Source organism: Gorilla gorilla, chromosome 14, assembly GCF_029281585.2.
Source record: "Gorilla gorilla gorilla isolate KB3781 chromosome 14, NHGRI_mGorGor1-v2.1_pri, whole genome shotgun sequence".
Lineage (NCBI taxonomy): Eukaryota > Metazoa > Chordata > Mammalia > Primates > Hominidae > Gorilla > Gorilla gorilla.
In genome coordinates, this window is record NC_073238.2 from 124,873,250 (window position 1) to 124,892,727 (window position 19,478).

General features: G+C 42.1%; 1 protein-coding gene across 1 annotated transcript in view; it reads right to left on the reverse strand.

The window, feature by feature from the left end:
* Nucleotides 1–5,879: 5,879 nt before the first annotated feature.
* The window catches only part of COL4A1 (collagen type IV alpha 1 chain), a 159,094-nt gene continuing 145,495 nt past the window's right edge, over nt 5,880–19,478 (reverse strand). Inside the window, exons 48-52 of the mRNA XM_019039777.4 lie at nt 18,937–19,149; nt 17,898–18,075; nt 12,304–12,418; nt 9,256–9,428; nt 5,880–7,362 (exon numbers count right to left, since the gene is read on the reverse strand). Of these exons, the coding sequence (XP_018895322.2) occupies nt 7,281–7,362; nt 9,256–9,428; nt 12,304–12,418; nt 17,898–18,075; nt 18,937–19,149 (761 nt within the window). The 3' untranslated portion in view covers nt 5,880–7,280. The remainder of the gene's footprint in view (nt 7,363–9,255; nt 9,429–12,303; nt 12,419–17,897; nt 18,076–18,936; nt 19,150–19,478) is intronic.

The following is a 19,478-nucleotide window of genomic DNA, read 5'->3' on the forward strand; positions in this document are numbered from 1 at the left end:
TATTGACAAACTTCTAATGAATTTGACAAAGAGAAAGATGGAAGATGAAAATGTTCAATATCAAGAAAGAAATAATAAATGCTGCTACAGGCTTCACAGACATGGAGATAATAGAATACTAGGAATAACTCTACACACACAAATTCAACAACTTAGTATGAACTAATCCTTGAAAGAAAAAGTTATCTAACTCATCCAAGATGAAATAGATATCCTGAATAGTCCTATAACTATTTGTAACTTAAATTTATAGTTCAAAACCTACCAAGAAAGGAAATTTTCAGGACCAAATGGTTTTATTAACAAATTCTATTAAATATCTAAAAAAAAGAGAAAACACAAAAAAAACAACTCTACATAATGTCTTCCAGAAAACAGAAGAGATGGGAACATTTTCTGGTTCATTTTTTTTGCAAATGGCATTATTTGATAGAAAAGCCAAAGGTAATATAAGAAAATAAAGTTAAAAGCAATTTTCCTTGCTAACACAGACACAAGAAACTCTAGTAAGTACTAGCAAATCAAATGCTCAATATATAAAAAGAATAACATATCATGACCAAGTGGGCTTTATCCCAGAAATATAAAACTGGTCTGATCTTTGATTATCAATCACTATTATCCACTGTTTCAACAAGCTGAAGAAGAATGGCCATATAATCATATCATAGGGGATTGCATATGGGATTGCCGTTGATGCGGAAAAGGCATTCAACAACATTTGATATCCACTCATGATACTTACAGGGATAAAGTTATCTGGTTTTATTTTTTTAAACCCTATAGTTAACATCATATTTAATGATGAAAGACTAAATGCTTTTTTCTTCAGATCAAGCACAAGGGAAGAATGCCCATATTCACCACTCCTATTTAACATTGTACTTAAAATTCTGGAGAGTACAAAAAGGCAAGAAAAAGAAAAAGAGGTGTGTATGTAGGAGGGGTGAAATAAGAAAAGGAAGAAATAGACAGAGGAAAACATAGGAGTAAATATTCATGACCTTGGATCTGGCAATGGATTCTTAGATATGACACTAAAGGCATGAGCAACATATGAAAAATAGAGAAATTGTACTTCATCAACATTAAAAACCTTTGTGCACTAACGTACATTATTAAAAAAGTAAAAAGACAATCTTCATAATAGAAAATATATTTGCAAATCATATATCTGATAAGGGTCTACTATTCAGAATATATGAAGAATGTTTACAAGTAAACAACAAAAAGACGGGTCAGGCACGGTGGTGCACAACTATAATCCCAATAGTTTGGGAGGCCCAGGCAGGAGGATCGCTTAAGCCCAGGAGTTTGAGACCATTCCTGGCAACATAGTGAGACCCCATCTCTAAAAAAAATTAGAGAAATTAGCTGAGTGTGGTGGTGCACCCCTACAGTCCTAGCTATTGAGGAGGTTGAGGTGGGAGGATCACTGGAACCTGGGAGGTTGAGGCTGCAGTGAGCCATGATTGTGCCACTGCACTCCAGCCTGGGTGAAAGAGTGAGACCCTGTCTCAAAAGTAAATAAATAACAAAAAGACAAACAACCTAATTTAAAATGGAAAAGAAATTGAGTAAACATTTCAAATGTCTACTCAATATATAAATGGCCAAGAAGCACATTGAAAAGATGCACAGCATCATGAACAATTAGGAAAATGCAAACCAAACCGTGACCCCTTCATACCCACTAAGATGGTTATAATCAAAAATTGGAAAATCATAAGTGTGGACAAGGACATAGAGGAATTGGAGCCCACATCACTGTTGGTGGGAGTGTAAAACAGTTCAGCCTCTGTGGAAAAGAGTTTGGCAGTTCCTCAAAAAGTTAAACACAGACTCAGCGATTCCATTCCTAGGTGGATACCCTAAAGAATTGAGGTGGGTGGATCACGAGGTCAGGAGATCGAGACCATCCTGGCTAACATGGTGAAACCCCGTCTCTACTAAAAATACAAAAAATTAGCTGGGCGTGGTGGCGGGCGCCTGTAGTCCCAGCTACTCAGGAGGCTGAGGCAGGAGAATGGCCTGAACCCAGAAGGCAGAGCTTGCAGTGAGCCAAGATCACACCACTGCACTCCAGCCTGGGCGACACAGCGAGGCTCTTTCTCAAAAAAAAAAAAAGAAAGAAAGAAAAAGAAAAAGAAAGGAAAAGAAAACAGGAGCTCAAACAAATGCATGTGCACAGCAACACTATTCACAGTAGCCAAACATCAAGATAGTCCACATGTTCATGAATGGGTGAGTGGATAAAGAAAATGTAGCATATTTACATGATGGAAGTTATACAGCCCTAAAAGTGATCGAAGTACTGTCATGCCACAATGTGGATAACCTTGAGAAGATCATGCTAAGTGAAAGAAAACACACACGAAACTCATGCACTGTATGAAATATCCAAAGTAGGCAAATGTGTAGAGGCAGAAAGCAGACAGGTGTTTGTCAGGGACGGAGGGGTAGGGAGGGAATGGGGTGTGACTTCTGAATGGGCATGGGGCTTTGGTGTGATGGAACTAGTTTTGGAACTAGACACAAGTGGTTTAGTACTAGATACAAGTGGTTTAGTACTAGATACAAGTGGTTTAGTACTAGATGCAGGTGGTTTAGTACTAGATGGAGGTAGTTTAGTATGAGATGCAACTGATTTAGAACTGAATGCGGGTGGTTTAGAACCAGATGCAGGTGGTTTAATACTAGATGCAGCTGGTTTAGAACTAGATGAAGGTAGTTTAGAACTAGATGCAGGTGGTTTAGAAGTAGGTGCAGCTGATTTAGAACTACAGGCAGACGGTTTAGTACTAGATGCAACTGATTTAGAACTAGATGCAGGTGGTTTAGAGCTAGATGCAGGTGGTTTAGAACTAGATGCAGGTGGTTTAGAACTAGATGCAGCTGGTTTAGAACTAGATGAAGGTGACTTAGCACTAGATGCAGGTGGTTTAGAACTAGATGCAGTTGGTTTACTACTAGATGCAGGTGGTTTAGAAATAGATGCAGGTGGTTTAGTACTAGACGCAGGTGGTTTAGAAATAGATGCAGGTGGTTTAGAAATAGATGCAGGTGGTTTAGAAATAGATGCAGGTGGTTTACAACTAGATGCAGGTGGTTTAGAACTAGATGTAGGTGGTTTGGTGCTAGATTCAGGTGGTTTAGTACTAGATGCAGCTGGTTTAGTACTAGAAGCAGGTGGCTTAGAACTAGACGAACTAGATGCAGGCGGTGGCACAGCATTGTGAATGTACTACATGCCACTGAATTGTTCACCTTAACATGGTGAATTTTACGTTATGTGAATTTCATCAATTAAAAAATGGATTACAAATCGAAATGTAGTAAGTAAAACCATAAAACTTTGAGAAGAAAACGCAAGAGAAAATATTCGTGAGCGAGGGTATATCAACGTGTTCTTAACCATAATAGCAAAAGCATGTCCAATGGAAGAAAACAAAAATTGATAAGTTGGATATCATCAAAATTAAAAAGTTTAGCTCTACACATGGACATAAACATGGGAACAATCAACACTGCAGAATACTAGAGCGGGGAGGGAGGACGGGGCCTGGGTTGAAAAGCTACCTACTGGGTACCATGCTCGCCGCCTAGTACTATACACCTGCATAATAATCCTGCATATACACCACGGTATCTAAAATAAAAGCTGAAATTTTAAAAAGCAAAAAAGTTTAGCTCTGTGAAAGACATCATTAAGTGGATGAATTTGCAAATCACTTATCCACAAATGGACTTGTAACCAGAATATGCGAAAAACTTTCAGAATGCAGCAGTATGAAAACGAGCAACCCAATTGAAAACCTGAGCGAAGGGGCTGGATACGGCGGCTCACACCTGTAATCCCAGCACTTTGGGAGGCCGAGGTGGGCAGATCACCTGAGTCTAGGAGTTTGAGGCCAGCCTAGACAACATGGTGAAACCCAGTCTTTACAAAAATACAAAAAAAAATTAGCTGGGTGCGTGGCACACACCTGCAGTCCCAGCTACTCAGAAGGCTGAGGTGGGAGGATCACTCGAGCCCAGGAGGTGGAGGTTACAGCCAGCCGAGATTAGGCCACTGCAGTCCAGCCTGGGCAACAGAGTAAGACCCCATCTAAAAATAAAATAAAATAAAATAAAAGTTTTAAAAAGACTGAGCAAAGGCTTAACAAACACTTTAAAAAAAGGATATACAAGATATACAGGCAGCCAAAAACTGTTCAACATCATTAACCATTAGAGAAATGCAAATTAACCATAGTTAATGCCACTATATGCTTGTGAGAAGACCACACACACACAGAACAATTGCTGGCAAAGTCAAATACTGGAGGGGATGTGCAGCCACTGGGGCTCCCATTGGTTGCTGGTGGAAGGCAGCATGGTGCAGCCATCCTGGAAGATGGTTTGGCAGCTCCTTAGAACATTAAACACACACTTCCCCTATGGCACAGCTGTCTTAGTACTGGGCATTTATCCTAAAGTAATGAAGTAATGAAGACTTACATTCACATGCAAACCTGAATGTGAATGTTTATTCCTATTTATAACCACCAAAACCCAGAAACAACCCAAATATCCTTCAACAGGTGAATAGATAAGGGAAGCGTGGTATGTCTATAAAATGCCATCCCGCTCAGCAATAAAAAGGAATGAACTATTGATACACATGACGACTTGGAGGAATGTCAAATACATTATGCTGAGTGAAAGAAGACAGTTTCAAGTCTATTATTCCATTCTTGAATAGATGATCTATGATGGGGGAGAGTTCCATGGTTGATGACGAGGTTAGGGTGCCTGGGCGTGTTATACATGGTACGGGTTCGAAGGTTTTTAGGTGATGAAACTGTTCTGCGTGCTGATTTGGTTATGGGTATGTGAACCTATTTATAAGTTCACAATTCATAGAAATGTACATCAAAATAAGTCAGTTTTACTGTAAGTTAATTTAAAAAACATAAAAACTGCTTTCAGAATAACTGGTATAAGATGCATGGGATTTGAATGTTGGGATCCACAGTGTTATCTTCTTTGTACTTTCCTAGGGATACTAAATTGTATATAATAAACATGATAAATGAACTTTATACATATATATGTATATATGTGTACAAAATTTTGTACACAAAATATATGTACATGTACGAAATGCTCTGAAGTGGCTCTTAATACCTCTAACTTCAGTAGAAACTAAGTCTAATGATTTTAATTTTCTTCTCTACCCTTCTATATACTAAGGAGAGCAAAAGAACGCTTTTCAATGGTTTTGTCAAAAGTGGCGAAAAGGTGGCGAATCGGGTCCCTGCCGCATGGCCTGCCTGGAGCACTGTGCTGCGTGTTCACATTCTGTCCTTTCTCTTCACAATGGCTCTGGTGGGTGAGTTAACTGAGAGCATCATCGTATTGAGAGCTGTTTTCTGAGTATTCAGTAACTCACTCATTCTCCGTGGACTATATTCTGATCCAGTTCAAACTGAAGCTTGAGTCATTATGGAAAAGAAATTAGCCATCTATTTTTTTTTTCCTATATCAAGTAATACTTGGAATCCAGCCTCTACTCCACTCCTAATATAACTAAAATCTCAGCTCTAACCCCCAGTGGATTCACACTTAATGGCTATATATGTGTGCTATTCATCGCTGTTTATCTTCTACTTAACCAATGACTGGGAAGTGGCATTTGTAGAGTGAATGAATGGAAGGATGGAGAGATAGATGACAGCTCTCTGGGGGGACAGATGGAAGGATGCAAAGGAGGGAGTGAGGAGGTGACGAAAGAGGAAGAGATGGAGAACACCAATCTTTTTTTCCTTGTTGTAGTCACTATAAATCACCCCCAGTCTGTGACTCTCATTTGGAAGAAGTGCAAAATAAAAATGATCTAAGGTATGCAAAGCTTACAAATTTATTAGCAGCTTGTGCAGTAAGTTTCTTTTAATGCGTCTGTGGCAATACTAGCAACAAATTAATAAAAGCTTAATTTTTATACAAATAGTTTTATTACAAATTTGAATTCTTAAGAAATACACATTTAAAGAAATTACATAAAAGGCCTTAGTAGTCTTTAGAAATGTTTTGGAGACTTTTAGTGAAATGTCATTTCAGGCCTAGTGGTCCGAATCTGCCCTCCTGCGGTCCATGCGATGCCCTGCTGAGGTCTGTGAACACAGCTCATGAGAAACCACGGAAATGGCCTGAATGTGCTTACGTGTGAAAATACTGATACTGTGATTCAACAGAGCTGTTTTTCAAGCCAGGATGCAGAATGAGGAATACTAATGAAATGACGGCCTTTAAGGTTGTTGCTTTTGAAGTCAAGTCATTCAGTTTGTGATTAGTGTTTAAAACCCTGAAAATATTTAATACAGAATAAAAACAATAAGCTCAAAGTACATGTTTCACTGTAATAGACACCATATTCATGAACCTGGGTTTGCTTTTGGCAATACATAATTTTTGGTTTAGAAGTGAACAATGCAAACGGATGTTTCACATTCAATATCCTAGTCTTTAAAAACCTATGTTAAAGGACAGCACAGTCTTTCAAAGGAAGAAAACTATGTAAGCTTTATTTTAACACTGGAAGTTAAACTAAACCTTGATCTGCCTAATTGCTGACATCTATATAAATTACTAATATATATATATATTTAATTTTTGACTATTTTTGGACCATCTTTATTCCACAGGAAAATTGTGATTTCTGCAAAAGCAGCTGCAAAGTACCACACATAGCAGAAAGACAGAAATTTATATTGAGGGGTTGGAAGATATGGCTACTGAGTCTGTAATTCCATTTGGAGGTTCAAAAAACCATTTTTACATTGCTATTATTTGTACAGACCAAGGGACCTAAATTTTGAAACAGCTAGACAGTGATATAAACAAACATTTATCTCTGGGGGTAGAAAATTAATTATAATACAAGAATGAAAATGGGCAAACAGTATGGAAGGCACCCACACCTCCTAGCACCCTTTGGTTTTCTGATGGAGTTCTCACTTCACACATCAGTGCATTGGATTGCAGAAAATATTGATATTTTATTTCATCAAAAGTGCCATTTGGTATGCCACTATTGAAAGCTTATCGCTGTCTTTTTCTCCTTCAGCAAGTAGAGGTCAATGAAGCAGGGTGTGTTAGTTACGCAAATTCCTATAAGGCACTTTACGGTTTTCATATTGGACAGTGAGGTACACAGGATATATTTCTAGGGTTCGTTGCTGTTAACAAAAAGAAGAAGAAGTAGCACCATGTTGTGACATTAGCTGAGTCAGGCTTCATTATGTTCTTCTCATACAGACTTGGCAGCGGCTGACGTGCGTGCGCAGCTCCCCTGCCTTCAAGGTGGACGGCGTGGGCTTCCTAAAACACAACACAGAGACAGACCATTGGCCATCATCTCACAGCACGTCAGAAACATGGCACTCCTGCCCTGCTCAGAAATCTCTAAGGGATCAGCCCAGCCCCTGGCATCAGGCCCCAACCTGGTACCACCCAGTGAGCAGGCATGTGCTGGGTGCAGTGCACACACGGTCCCACGCACACAGAACACTGCAGGTTACCATCTGCACACCCAGGCCCTGGCACCTGCCCCAGTGCCCACAGCCCCTTAGGGCACAGCTGAAGTCCCGCCACATCAGTCTGGCTCCGAAGCCTTGGCCATTCCCCTCTGTGCCACCCTGCCTCCTCGTACTACAATTTCACTTTTTTTCCATTCTCCTCCACTAGATCATGAACTCCTCCAGGGTAAGAAGAAGATATTATTCTTCTCTGCAACACTTTACACACATAGTAAGTATTCATTAAATATTTGTGGAATGATGTGATGAGTAATAAATCTGGAGTAATTCCCTAGACCTCGAAATACTTCTATAACTTTTGAAGGATTTCTATGCAGATGGTCTGCTTTGAGACCAAAAAGAGGGAAAGACATTTAATGTCCCAAGTGTTTCTCGAGCTTAGAAACTCTACATTATTTTGATTGTTGAAAAGGTAAAATCTGAACTAAAATTGGTACTGAGAAAATTCTATTAAAATAAATAAATTAATTAAATTAAATTAAAATAGCCATTTATGAGAGTGCCTCATCCTAAAATTGAGGCTGCTTATTTTATTAACTTTTGGTGCAAATTCTAGTACCCTCAAGTTTATTATTTAAATTAATGGGATCTTACCTAATTTGCTTTGGGAAAACATTTTAGTTTATTGTATCAGGCTGCTGGTTAAAAAAAAAAAAAAACCCCATCATTACCTATCAACCTTATAAGAGGACACCGCAAGGGCTGAGGCATGAACAAAGTGGGCTCATTTTGGTAGTGAATGGTTAAACTCTATCTGCAGCATGGATGTCAAGTTTCCAGTTCCTTGAAAGGCTCCAATAAACCATCAGTTAGGCACGTGGCACTTTTTGGATGAGTAACGAATTAGAGGAGAGTGTATGTTGTTCTGCCTCTTACTATCTAAGCTGGAAAGAGACAGGATCATAGCAGGGTTCCATATAATTCTCTCCAAAAAGGTGAAGATGGAAAGGCTCACCTCCAGGGGTGAGAAGCGCTTGTTTTGGAAATGAGCAGTAAGCAGCTGTGCCAGCTCCGTCAGCCTCCTGCATTGGCTCCAGCGGGGCTGCAGCTGGGGCTCCGGATAGAGGGTTCATTATGCGTTCCTGGCCTTCGGGGACCGGCCCGGCTCCCAGTCAACTCCAGCAAGGTTAGTAGCCACTTGGGCCAGTCATTTTAAAGGTGAGAATTTGGTAATGGAAAAGGAAGGAAGGGTCTTCCCTCTCAATTTCAGCTGAATTTGTGCTGAAATTAATTTTTATTTGCACAGGTCTAAAAAAATACCTTGTGAAGTCACTCAGAACTTACACAAAGTGTACATTACGATCAGTGTTATAAATGGCATGAAAATGAACGCTGCTCACTTCTTCTCCCCGGGATTATTAAATATACTGTATTTCAAACATGCTCTGTTTGGAGATTTCAGTTGCTTTAATTACATTTTAGTACACTCACCTAGAAAAAATGGAAAATGACCTTTTTCTTTCATGGTTCTTTGGTAAATGAAAAAATTAAACCTGTGACTGAAGGTCTGCCTTTGAAAATCGTCTCGGTCATCTGCCCATGTCGAACAGCATCAAATATTCATTACTAACCATCTTTGAGACTTTGCATTGGAAGGTGTTATGGATCGCGGATGATTAAAAAATAAAGTCACAAAGGGGCCAGCAGCCTGCAAAAAAGCAGTGCTCCCACTTACTTGAACATCTCGCTCCTCTCTATGGTGGCGAGCCAAAAGCTGTAAGCGTTTGCGTAGTAATTACAGGTCCCACGGCCATGACACTCGATGAATGGCGCACTTCTAAACTCCTCCAGACAGGAGCCGGGGGACGCCAGGGCTTGGCCAGAGCCTTCTGCACCAGCGCTTGTGTGCTGCAGAACAGATGCAAGCCGTGAGTCAGAGGCTCCCTCCCCAAACACCGGGAAAGAAATCGATCCTTCCCAGGAAGGCGCCAGGGTGTTCCCTCTGGAAAGCCACACGCTACAGCCTCATGTGGTCACCACAGGACACACTCTGTGCCCAAATTATTGGGCTGGCCGGCAAGCCAGTGCCTGCATGGCTGGGGCCCCATAGTGCTCAACATGGCCCCAGGGATCGTCTAATGGCTGCTTCCCAAATAGGTGACCAGCCCAGCTTCATTAGAGTTTAAAGAAGAGCTCACTGTGTATTAGATTTGAAACACTCCAACCCATTCTAACATGGGGCATGAGACAATAGCCAAAATGTTCAAATAATGTTGTAAACAACTGATGTGGAATCAGACTTTACAAATGCATTCCTGTATTTGCTATATTAGATGCTATTTATCTTATAATAAGGTAAAGAATAATCATTCAATTTTTTTTCTTTAAAAAGAGAGAAAAACAAGAGAAAGAGAAAAAAATAGCTACTACTATATCAAATTGCATTTTGGTCTAGCAGGTTTAAGTAGGACCTTCCTGTACTCAGAAATCAAGACCTTAAAATGAATGACATACAAACTTGACTAAGACATTACAACAGATCCCCGTGACTGTTATTTCAGATATAGGAAATGTGAACTCTAGAATTTTGGAGACACAAGGGACCTTTGAGGACAAGGCTAACTCCACTGATTCCCAGCTGAGGACATTCTCGGATCTGACCAGGATCACATAGCTTCAAGGCGGAGCAGAGGCAAGGACGGGGTCTCCAGACCTCCAGATCAGAGCCACCGTCCTGAGAACTCAGAGGAGGTGCTGGAAGACACTGTTCTCTAGAAAGTCACTATTTTCGTTTGCTCCTGATTTGGACAAATTATGGGCAATCACTGTTTCAGGCCTTTTGACACCCGGACAAGGGTTGGTGGTGACAACAGCTTTCCTGTGGGTCCTCAATGCAACTGTGGGCTTTCTCTGACACACAGAGATTCCACTCAGTATTTCTTATGATTATGGAGTGGCGAATCCAATCTACCTTTTAATGAACGTGGCAAACTTATATCATTGTTAGTGTCCTGATTTCTCTATACAGCATTTGCAACCTTTCTGGCTCTCTCGATAAAGTAGTTACAATGCAGCACTTCGAGTTACTGGAACAACCTGTTAATCTGGTGGTTGCAACATGAAGAGTCTAGCTGCAGTACAATCGACCCAGCAAATCATACAATCAAACTTGTATACGTGCACGAACATTTTAAAAACTGCTTTCCTGCCAACTTTTTCTACACTTGGAAAAATGTGTAGAAAAGCACAAGAAAAATCTAGTAGAAGGAAATGGCAATGGTGGGCGCCTCGCACACAGCACGTCTGGAAGGTGGAACAGAGACCCTCCACACGGCTGGGGCGCAGGGCAGACGCCACACCATCCGTGAGTTACCTTGTTATCTACCCTCAGCATCCTCACTCAAACATTAAAAAAATGCTTTCCCGCCAATTTTTTCTACAATTGGAATAATTTACAGAAGAAAATAGCTATGAAGCCTGTCAATCAGATAATAAATAATGTTCATCTGTGGGTCAAATGTACAACTTGCCCATTCCTGACAGTGTGAAGATGGGACTAGGACTTCCAATGATGGTGCAGATGTATGTGTAGGGTCGTTTACTGGGAATTGGCAAATTCCGGGGTAACTCTGATCTTACAAGTTCACGGCTTGTATATATTCAATCAATACTGCCAACTGGGGTAATAGAATAAAATAAGCTACAATGAGTGTATCAAACAGGGGCTTTGTTTTCTGTTTCAGTTGGCTTTTGTGGGAAAGGGAAGCCCTGGGGCTAGGAGAGCAGTCCTTGCCCCGTGGGAAGGGTCCCAGGCGGCACTGCCCCAGGAGGGCCTTCATGGAGGCCACAGCCAGCCCTCGGGTGTTCTCTCCCTAACTCAAGCTTCTGCTTTCAAGCTCGTGCATGTTGTAGTAGAATGTGTACTCCCCACATGGAGGCTCTCTTCCTCCTTTCCCTGAAAGAGGCCTCCACTCCATGTAAAGAAGCTGGTCATATAGAGAAGTTGGTCACATGGAGAAGCTGTTCATATAGAGAAACTGGTCATACACAGAAGCTGTTCATATAGAGAAGCTGGTCATATACAGAAGCTGTTCATATAGAGAAACTGGTCATATACAGAAGCTGTTCATATAGAGAAACTGGTCATATACAGAAGCTGTTCATATAGAGAAACTGGTCATACACAGAAGCTGTTCATATAGAGAAGCTGGTCATATAGAGAAGCTGCTCATAGAGAGAAGCTGGTCATACAGAGAAGCTAGTCATATGGAGAAGCTGGTCATATAGAGAAGCTGCTCAAAGACGGAAGCTGGTCATATAGAGAAACTGGTCATATGAACAAGCTGGTCATACAGAGAAGCTAGTCATATGGAGAAGCTGGTCATATGAAGAAGCTGCTCATATAGGGAAGCTGGTTGTATGGAGAAGCTGGTTGTATAGAGAAGCTGTTCATATTGCTGGTGCTGGAACAGACCTGTAGAGCACCTGAGTGGAGCAGCCACAGGGAAGCAGAGGCCTGGGCCTGCATTTCCAGGAAGATGCTCATCCCAGCTACCTTGGCTGTGAGCAGGGGAGGGTTCTGGCTGGTGCTGGAGACCCCTGCTGTCACCAGGCAGGGCAGGCCAGGCTTCGAGGCATGCTTTGGAAGGGGACGGTTGGAGGAAGGAGGGGCTTAAGCAGCAAGATGCAGAGAACTCCAAGGTGTGGAGGCACCAGACAGAGGCGACTATGGGGCGTGAGTGGGGCTCTTCCCGGGAAATATGGCGTCTCCCCAGACACTTACCATCACAAAAGAGTAGCCGATCCACAGCGAGGACCACCCGCTGGGGCACGGTGGGATCTGAATGGTCTGACTGTGCACGGCCATCACCATGGCAGGTGCCTCACACACAGCACACCTGGAAGTGGAGCAGAGACACTCAGCACAGCTGGGGTGCAGGGCAGAGGCCACCCTCCATGCACTGCCCCGTTACCTACACTCAACATCCTCACTCAGTCTTTCTGTTCCAATTGCATATTAAGTAGAAAACATTGTGCCCACTGCTTAGACTCTGAGGTTTAGTACCTCCCCGTTGGTTTTATAAGCCTGTCTCAGTATTAAAACATTCAATTCAAAAATAGAGCAGGATGGCTGGGCGCAGTGGCTCATGTCTATAATCCCAGCACTTTGGGAGGCCGAGACGGGTGGATCACCTGAGGTCAGGAGTTCAAGTCCAGCCTGACCAACATGGAGAAACGCTGTCTCTACTAAAAATACAAAAAAATTAGCTGGGCATGGTGGCACATGCCTGTAATCCCAGCTACTTGGGAGGCTGAGGCAGGAGAATCACTTGAACCTGGGAGGCGGAGGTTGCAGTGAGCCGAGATTGTGTCAATGCACTCCAGCCTGGGCAACAAGAGTGAAACTCCATCTCAAAAAAAAATTAGAGCAGGACACAGGCCTGTAGTCCTGGCTATTTGGGAGGCTGAGGCAGGACTGCCTGAGGCCAGGAGTTCAAGGCTGCAGGGAGCTATGCTCGGCCTGCCTGTGGGCCACTGCTCTCCGGCCTGGGCAACATAGCGAGACCTGCCCCTAAAATATTGTTTAAAAAATAGATCCAACACGAGTTATTTAACTGTCTGTCTTGTAGAAGGGAAAAATAGGAAGGCAAAGCTCTAACAGTGGCTCTCCTGGAGGGGCTGGGGTTACAGGCAACTTTTCTTCTTTGGGCATTTGAGTGTTTTCCAACCTTTCAACAATGAGTACGTATTTCCACAAGCACAATAAATGCTTCAGAAAAAATGCTGGTGAAATCCAAGAGCTACTCCTTCTAGAATGCAACAGTTTGAAGCTATGAATAATCTTTAGTATAAGAAATGCACTTAGTGAGTTGAGTAACTAAGACAAATAATGCATGCTTTAACGAGCTTAAGGCTGAATGTCCACATGGGCCTCTTGCGGGAAACTTGTTTTTTCGGTCTGCCCTCTTGGCTCAGCTGTCCAAGGTCCAAGGCTGTCAGCATCCACTGCCGCTGAAGTGACCTCCAGAGGACCCTCCCAAGGACAGGATGCCTCCCAAGCCAGGCTGATTCAGCTCAGCCTTGGGACTGCACCAGAAACACATTAAAACAGCACAGTGTTCTGACTAAGACCCTCTCAATGAAGGGAACCCTTGATGGTGGGATAATGCTTTGTTTAAAAAAAAATTAAACGCCAACAGTGAATAATTACATTCAAGTCACAAAATGAACAGAGTGTTAACAATGCTGATAAATGACTATAAATGGTGTTAATAATTACACCTAGTTATACTGGGACATTTGCATGAACGTGGATCAGAAGGGGGAATAGGGCTGAATGAGTCATTTGATTTTCCATGGACTTGTGTGTGTGTCTGTGTGTGTGTGTGTATGTGTGGTGTGTGCAATTTTCTATTTTATTCACCCAAATGCAGATGAATTAAAAGGTTCAGTTAAACAACAGTGACTGAAATTGGCCTTATACATCTGCCACCATCTGTTTGCTAGACACGAGACCTAGAAATAAAGCCTGGAGGGAAGGGTTTTGTCTTTTTCAGACTGTCTCTGGGCTGAGGGATTCAAGGGTCCTGCCCCATTGCAGGCTTAAAGAGCTGTGTGATTCCTTAAAATTCACATGGCCAAATTCTCCATATTGCATATGAAGAAACTAAGGCCAGGGTTAGTTGTGTCCAAGACAGGACGAAAATGCAGTTCTCCTTGCTCTCAATCCAGCGGTCTTTTCGTCAGAGCAATTAGCAATCAGTATTTATCTCGTGAGTCTTGTCTGCAGAAAGCTAGAAAGTACTCAGAAAATTGTGCCCTACTGTCGGATGAAAGCTGGAAAACTGCCACCTTTTCTGCTCAAAACGAAGGCTTTTGTGTCATTTGCTGTTTCTAAAATGTAGCTTTCGGACCTCCCTAAAGGGAAGAGCTGAGAAGGAACCTGTAAGTCCTGAGAAGTCGTGGAAACCACTAAGTTCAGTAACCGTGGAAACCTGCCTGCTCAGAGACAGGGACAAAGGGGCAGCCTCTCTACGAGAGGGAAGTAGAGGCAGGCTTGATGCAAAAGCAGCAGCTTCAAGTACATGCCTGGGAAGGTCCCTTCATGCTGAGCTTCGATGTGTCAACTAACAGAAAGACACAAAAATCTGGAAATGTAAAGTCCTGGGACATTTCAGGACTTTCTGGTCCAATGGCATATTAAGTGGGAAATGCTGGGCCCATTGCTTAGACTCTAAGGTTTAGCACCTCCCCGTTGGCTTTATAAGCTCATCTCAGGATCAAAACATACAGAAACTTAGACTCTTGGTGCTCAAAGACCAGGGGTGTTTTACTCAGAGGAATGCACCACACAGAAATGCTGGTCTCAGACACACAGCTTCTCTGAGACCTGTTTCTGGACTACCACCAGGGCATGCCAGAGCTCCTGTCAAGGAGCTCTGAATCAAGGTCAAATGTCAACATTGCCAAGAAAGTAAACAGGAAACCTATCAATGAATAGTCTTTTTCTACCTGTTGTGTAAAGGAAGCTAAAAAAAGAAACCCACAAAAGTTGTTACTTTTCCTTCTAGTTATCAGGCATGGTTCTGAGCAAGAAAAGTCTCAAAACAGTCAATATCTGGCAGCCACTCGCACAGGTGAAGTATTGCCTGCATTCTGAAAAGTGCCATTCTGGAAGTGTAATGAATGATATTCTCCATTTTAAGACCTACAAAATAAGTTTTCTTATAGCTCAAAAAAAATCAAAGAAAACTGTCAGTAGATATTTTAATGTAAGGGGATCAAAGATCTAAGATTTTCCTACATAGGAGGCACCTTCCAGCCCTCTGGTCCATGGTCCCATGTGGCATAGCTCTCTCACTAAATTGTCATCTGCCAGGAATTGCCTGGCACATAACCCTGGTCTTCCCCCAAACAGGGCATGTTCATCTAATGAAAGGAGTTGAGCTAAAGGCACAGCCTGGGGCAGCTGGGCAGGAGCTCCAGGGTGACTCCAAGCATTCGCTTCCCTTTTCCCTTTTCTCTTGAATGTAGGGCACTTCCTACCTGATACTGCTACATCTTTCTTCATATTCAAAGACTGCTGATTTCTTTAAAGGGCATATAAAAAAACTTTATTATCTTTTTTTATCATATCTTAATATGTAAAAAGTAAAATTATGGAATAGCTTCTTAGTCAAATGAATTTGTTCACTGGCCACTTTCCTATTATTTCTGAGCATTTCTAAGAAATAAACTTTTTTTTTTTTTTTTTTTTTTTTTGAGACAGAGTTTGGCTCTTGTCGCCTAGGCTGGAGTGCAATGGTGCGATCCTGGCTCACTGCAACCTCCGCCTGCTGGGTTCAAGCAATTCTCCTGCCTCAGCGTCCCGAGTAGCTGGGATTACAGGCATGTAACACCACACCCAGCTAATTTTTGTATTTTTAGTAGAGATGGGATTTCACCATGCTGGCCAGGCTGGTCTCGAACTCCTGACCTCAGGTGATTCACCTGCCTTGGCCTCCCAAAGTGCTGGGATTACAGGCGTGAGCCACTGTGCCTGGCCAGCAATAAACTTTTAATTAGAAGGAAAGAGGCAAAGAGAGGACAGTCATGTTATTTTCAGTCGTAATAATTTCAGTTTTCCATCTTACTTCCTATCAGGGAGGCTACTGGGGCCTGAAAATGTACTTCAGATATTAGTGCGGATAAACACTCAAGGGAGATCACTCAGTCCAACACATGCATTTTCGATGGGTACAATATCACCCAAGGGAGCAAAAATTGGTGGAACTGGGAGTGTGTGTATTATTGTATAACTTTTTATGTATAAATCTGTATAATTTTGTGTATAAAGCACAGATACACATACAATACACAAACAGAGGAGATACACAGTATGTCTGCGGTATTACGATTTCATAGGGGCCCCCTCACACCCATTGGGATGGCTACTATCAAAAAGGCAGAAAACAACGCGTGCTGGTGAGGACGTGGAGCAACTGGGACCCTGTGCGCTGTGGCAGGAATGTAAACGGTGCGGCCACTGTGGAAAACAGCATGGAGGTTTCTCAAATAACTAAAAATAGAATTACCACATGATCCCACAATTCTCCTTCTGGGTATACCTCCAGAACAATTAAAAGCAGGCTCTCAAAGAAATATTGTCACACCCATGTTCATAGCAGCATTGTTCACAATAGCTGAGGTGTGGACAAACCCCAAGTGTCCACTGACAGAGGAATGGAGAAACAAAACGTGGCACCTATGCACAGTGAAATATTATTTGGCCCTAAGTAGGAAAGAAATCCTATCACATGCTATAATATAGATGAACCCTGAGGACATTACGCTGAGTGAAACAGGCCAGTGACAAAAGGAAAAATACCATATGATTCCACTTACATGAGGTGTCTACAGGGGCCAAATTCACAGGGACAGAAAGTAGAATGGGGGTCACCAGAGGCTGGCAGGAGGGATGTGGAGTCAGTGTTTAATAGGGACAGAGTTTGAGTTTGGGAAAATAAAAAAGTTCAGGAGACGGATGGCGGTGATGGTTAAACAACACTGCAAATGTACTTAATGCCACTAAAGTGTGCACTGAAAAATTATTAAGATGGTAAATGTTATGTTATGTCCATTTTACCAAAATTAAAAATAGTTTTTAAAAAAATTCATAGGGGCAGGGATGATTCAGAAAACAATGTCTTAAAAGGCTCCTTGGGGAAGCTATTACTTTTTAAAAATGAAGATTGAGAAACACTGTTCTAGCGCTTGCTGAAGAACCGAGTGGCATCACTTTGCTCATAGGAGGAAAGGCAACCACCACAGTGAGTCAGGCAAAATATAAATTATCTCTGCAAGCCTGGCATTATCTCACCATGGTTTTGCACCACAATTTTAAAAGAGAATAACTGACTCTTTTTTCTTTTTGAGACAGGTTCTCACTCTGTTGCTCAGGCAGGAGTGCAGTGGTGTGGTCTCAATTCACTACAGCCTCAACATCCCAGGCTTAAGTGATCCTCCCACCTCAGCCTCCCTCGTAGCTGGGACCACAGGCTCACACCACCACGCCCAGCTAACTTTTGTATTTTTTGTAGATATGAAGTCTGGTCATCTTGCCCAGGCTGGTCTTGAACTCCTGAGCTCAAGCAACCCTCTCGCCTCGGCTTCCCAAAGTGTTGGGATTACGGGCATGAGCCACTGTGCCCAGCCAACTGACTTTTATGTCAAATAATTTTTATGGTAGATTTCCATTACAAAACTCAAATATCACAAATAATAAGCTAAATGGCAATGGACTCAACGTTTTGGAGAAAAATAGAAAACATATGCTTGTCCAGACTAGAGACTTTTCCTCTTCAATTTTGCATTTTTTCCTACAGATGCTCGACTCACCTACTAATAAATGGTCTTATGTTTTCCCCCGTGATGGGTGCCATTGACATGGGCATGGGCTCAGGGGTGGACAGCCAGTACGAGTAGTCATTTCGTGATGCAAAGTTGCACACGTTGTTAATATTGCAGAACAGGAAGGGCATTGTGCTGAACTTGCGCAGGCAGCTGCCGGCCGTGCCTAGACAAGGAAGAAGACAATGTGAGATGTTTTCTTTATAATTCACAATCTATCTCTATGTAAAGTGGATTTCAGCTGGACAACAAGCAAAAACATATAATCAACATAATCACTGAAATGGAAATGTATAAAGGATTATGTAGGACATTTTTGATGAAAGGAAAGAAAACCAGTTTACCAGCACAAAGAAACCTTTTCCTAAAGCTGAATTCTAGAAGGAACTTAACACATGGTTCGTTATACAATGGATAGTAACAAATTGGGCAATGTCTTTAACAACAGTTTTGCAGAAAATGCAGAGATGCTCTTTCTATAGCAGCTTGCTGATTCTAACCCTGATAAAAGTTAAAGGCAAAGAAAATTAAAACACAGTTTGGTGGAGGATATCTGGGTCAGATTAAGATAATGAGGACAGATATGTAGCTTTCTGCTGATCTAAACTGGAGGAGCAGAGCTCAGCAGCCGTAGAGAATTTCAGACAGGATAACATGGACCTTTTTTTTACAAAGAGCAATGGTTAAGCCGCATCAATGCAAATTGTTAAGTGCACTCCAGGAATCTTGATCCTACTTGACAATTTGAAGATGAGATCTAAAGTTTTATTAATTTAAAGATTTTCGAAGATTCAGTCTCCACATTTCTTGGCTTGCCATTAGTAATACAGCAGCTGTTGAACCGATTATTTGTAATCAATGGAGGGAAATGGGGCCGGGCTGCTTTTTCACTGGCTAGCGCCCTCATGGCACAGTGTTTCACTCGCTACTGCCCTCACTGCAGCAGCAGAGGCGAGTCCAGCACTGCACACCGAAGGCACTCAACACACCTACACTGAATGAATGCATGGATCTGCAGGCTTCTTACCCAAGTCCTGGCCATGGGCCCGTTCATTGCCTTGCACGTAGAGCAAAGAGTACCCGTGGTAAAGAATTTTGGTCCCAGAAGGACACTGTGGGTCATCTATTGTTTGACTATGCCTGGTCACAAGGAAGCCGTGATCAACAGATGGGGTGCCTGGGGGCCCCATGGATCCTGGCAACCCATCGGGGCCTGGTGGACCTGGAAACCCTCTTGGACCTGGAAGATAGGAGACAAATTAGTTTCCCTAATTACAAACACGCTCCCCTAAAGGCTTTCAAATTCATTTTCTCCAAAGAGTTTTTAATATTTTATATTTCCACAAAGTATCCTACCTATTCATGTTACCAAAAAAGTCTAAAAAGAATGCATGGCTAACTAAATACAGCAGCCTACCTCCTTCATGGTGTCTTAACTTTTTCTTTTTACCTGCCACCTCAAGATATTTTTATAAGCACAGTTCTCGGTGCAGAGCAGATGCTTGAACAATTTAGTTTAATGAATATATGACACATATGAAGATGGATATATGAATAAATGAAAATAAA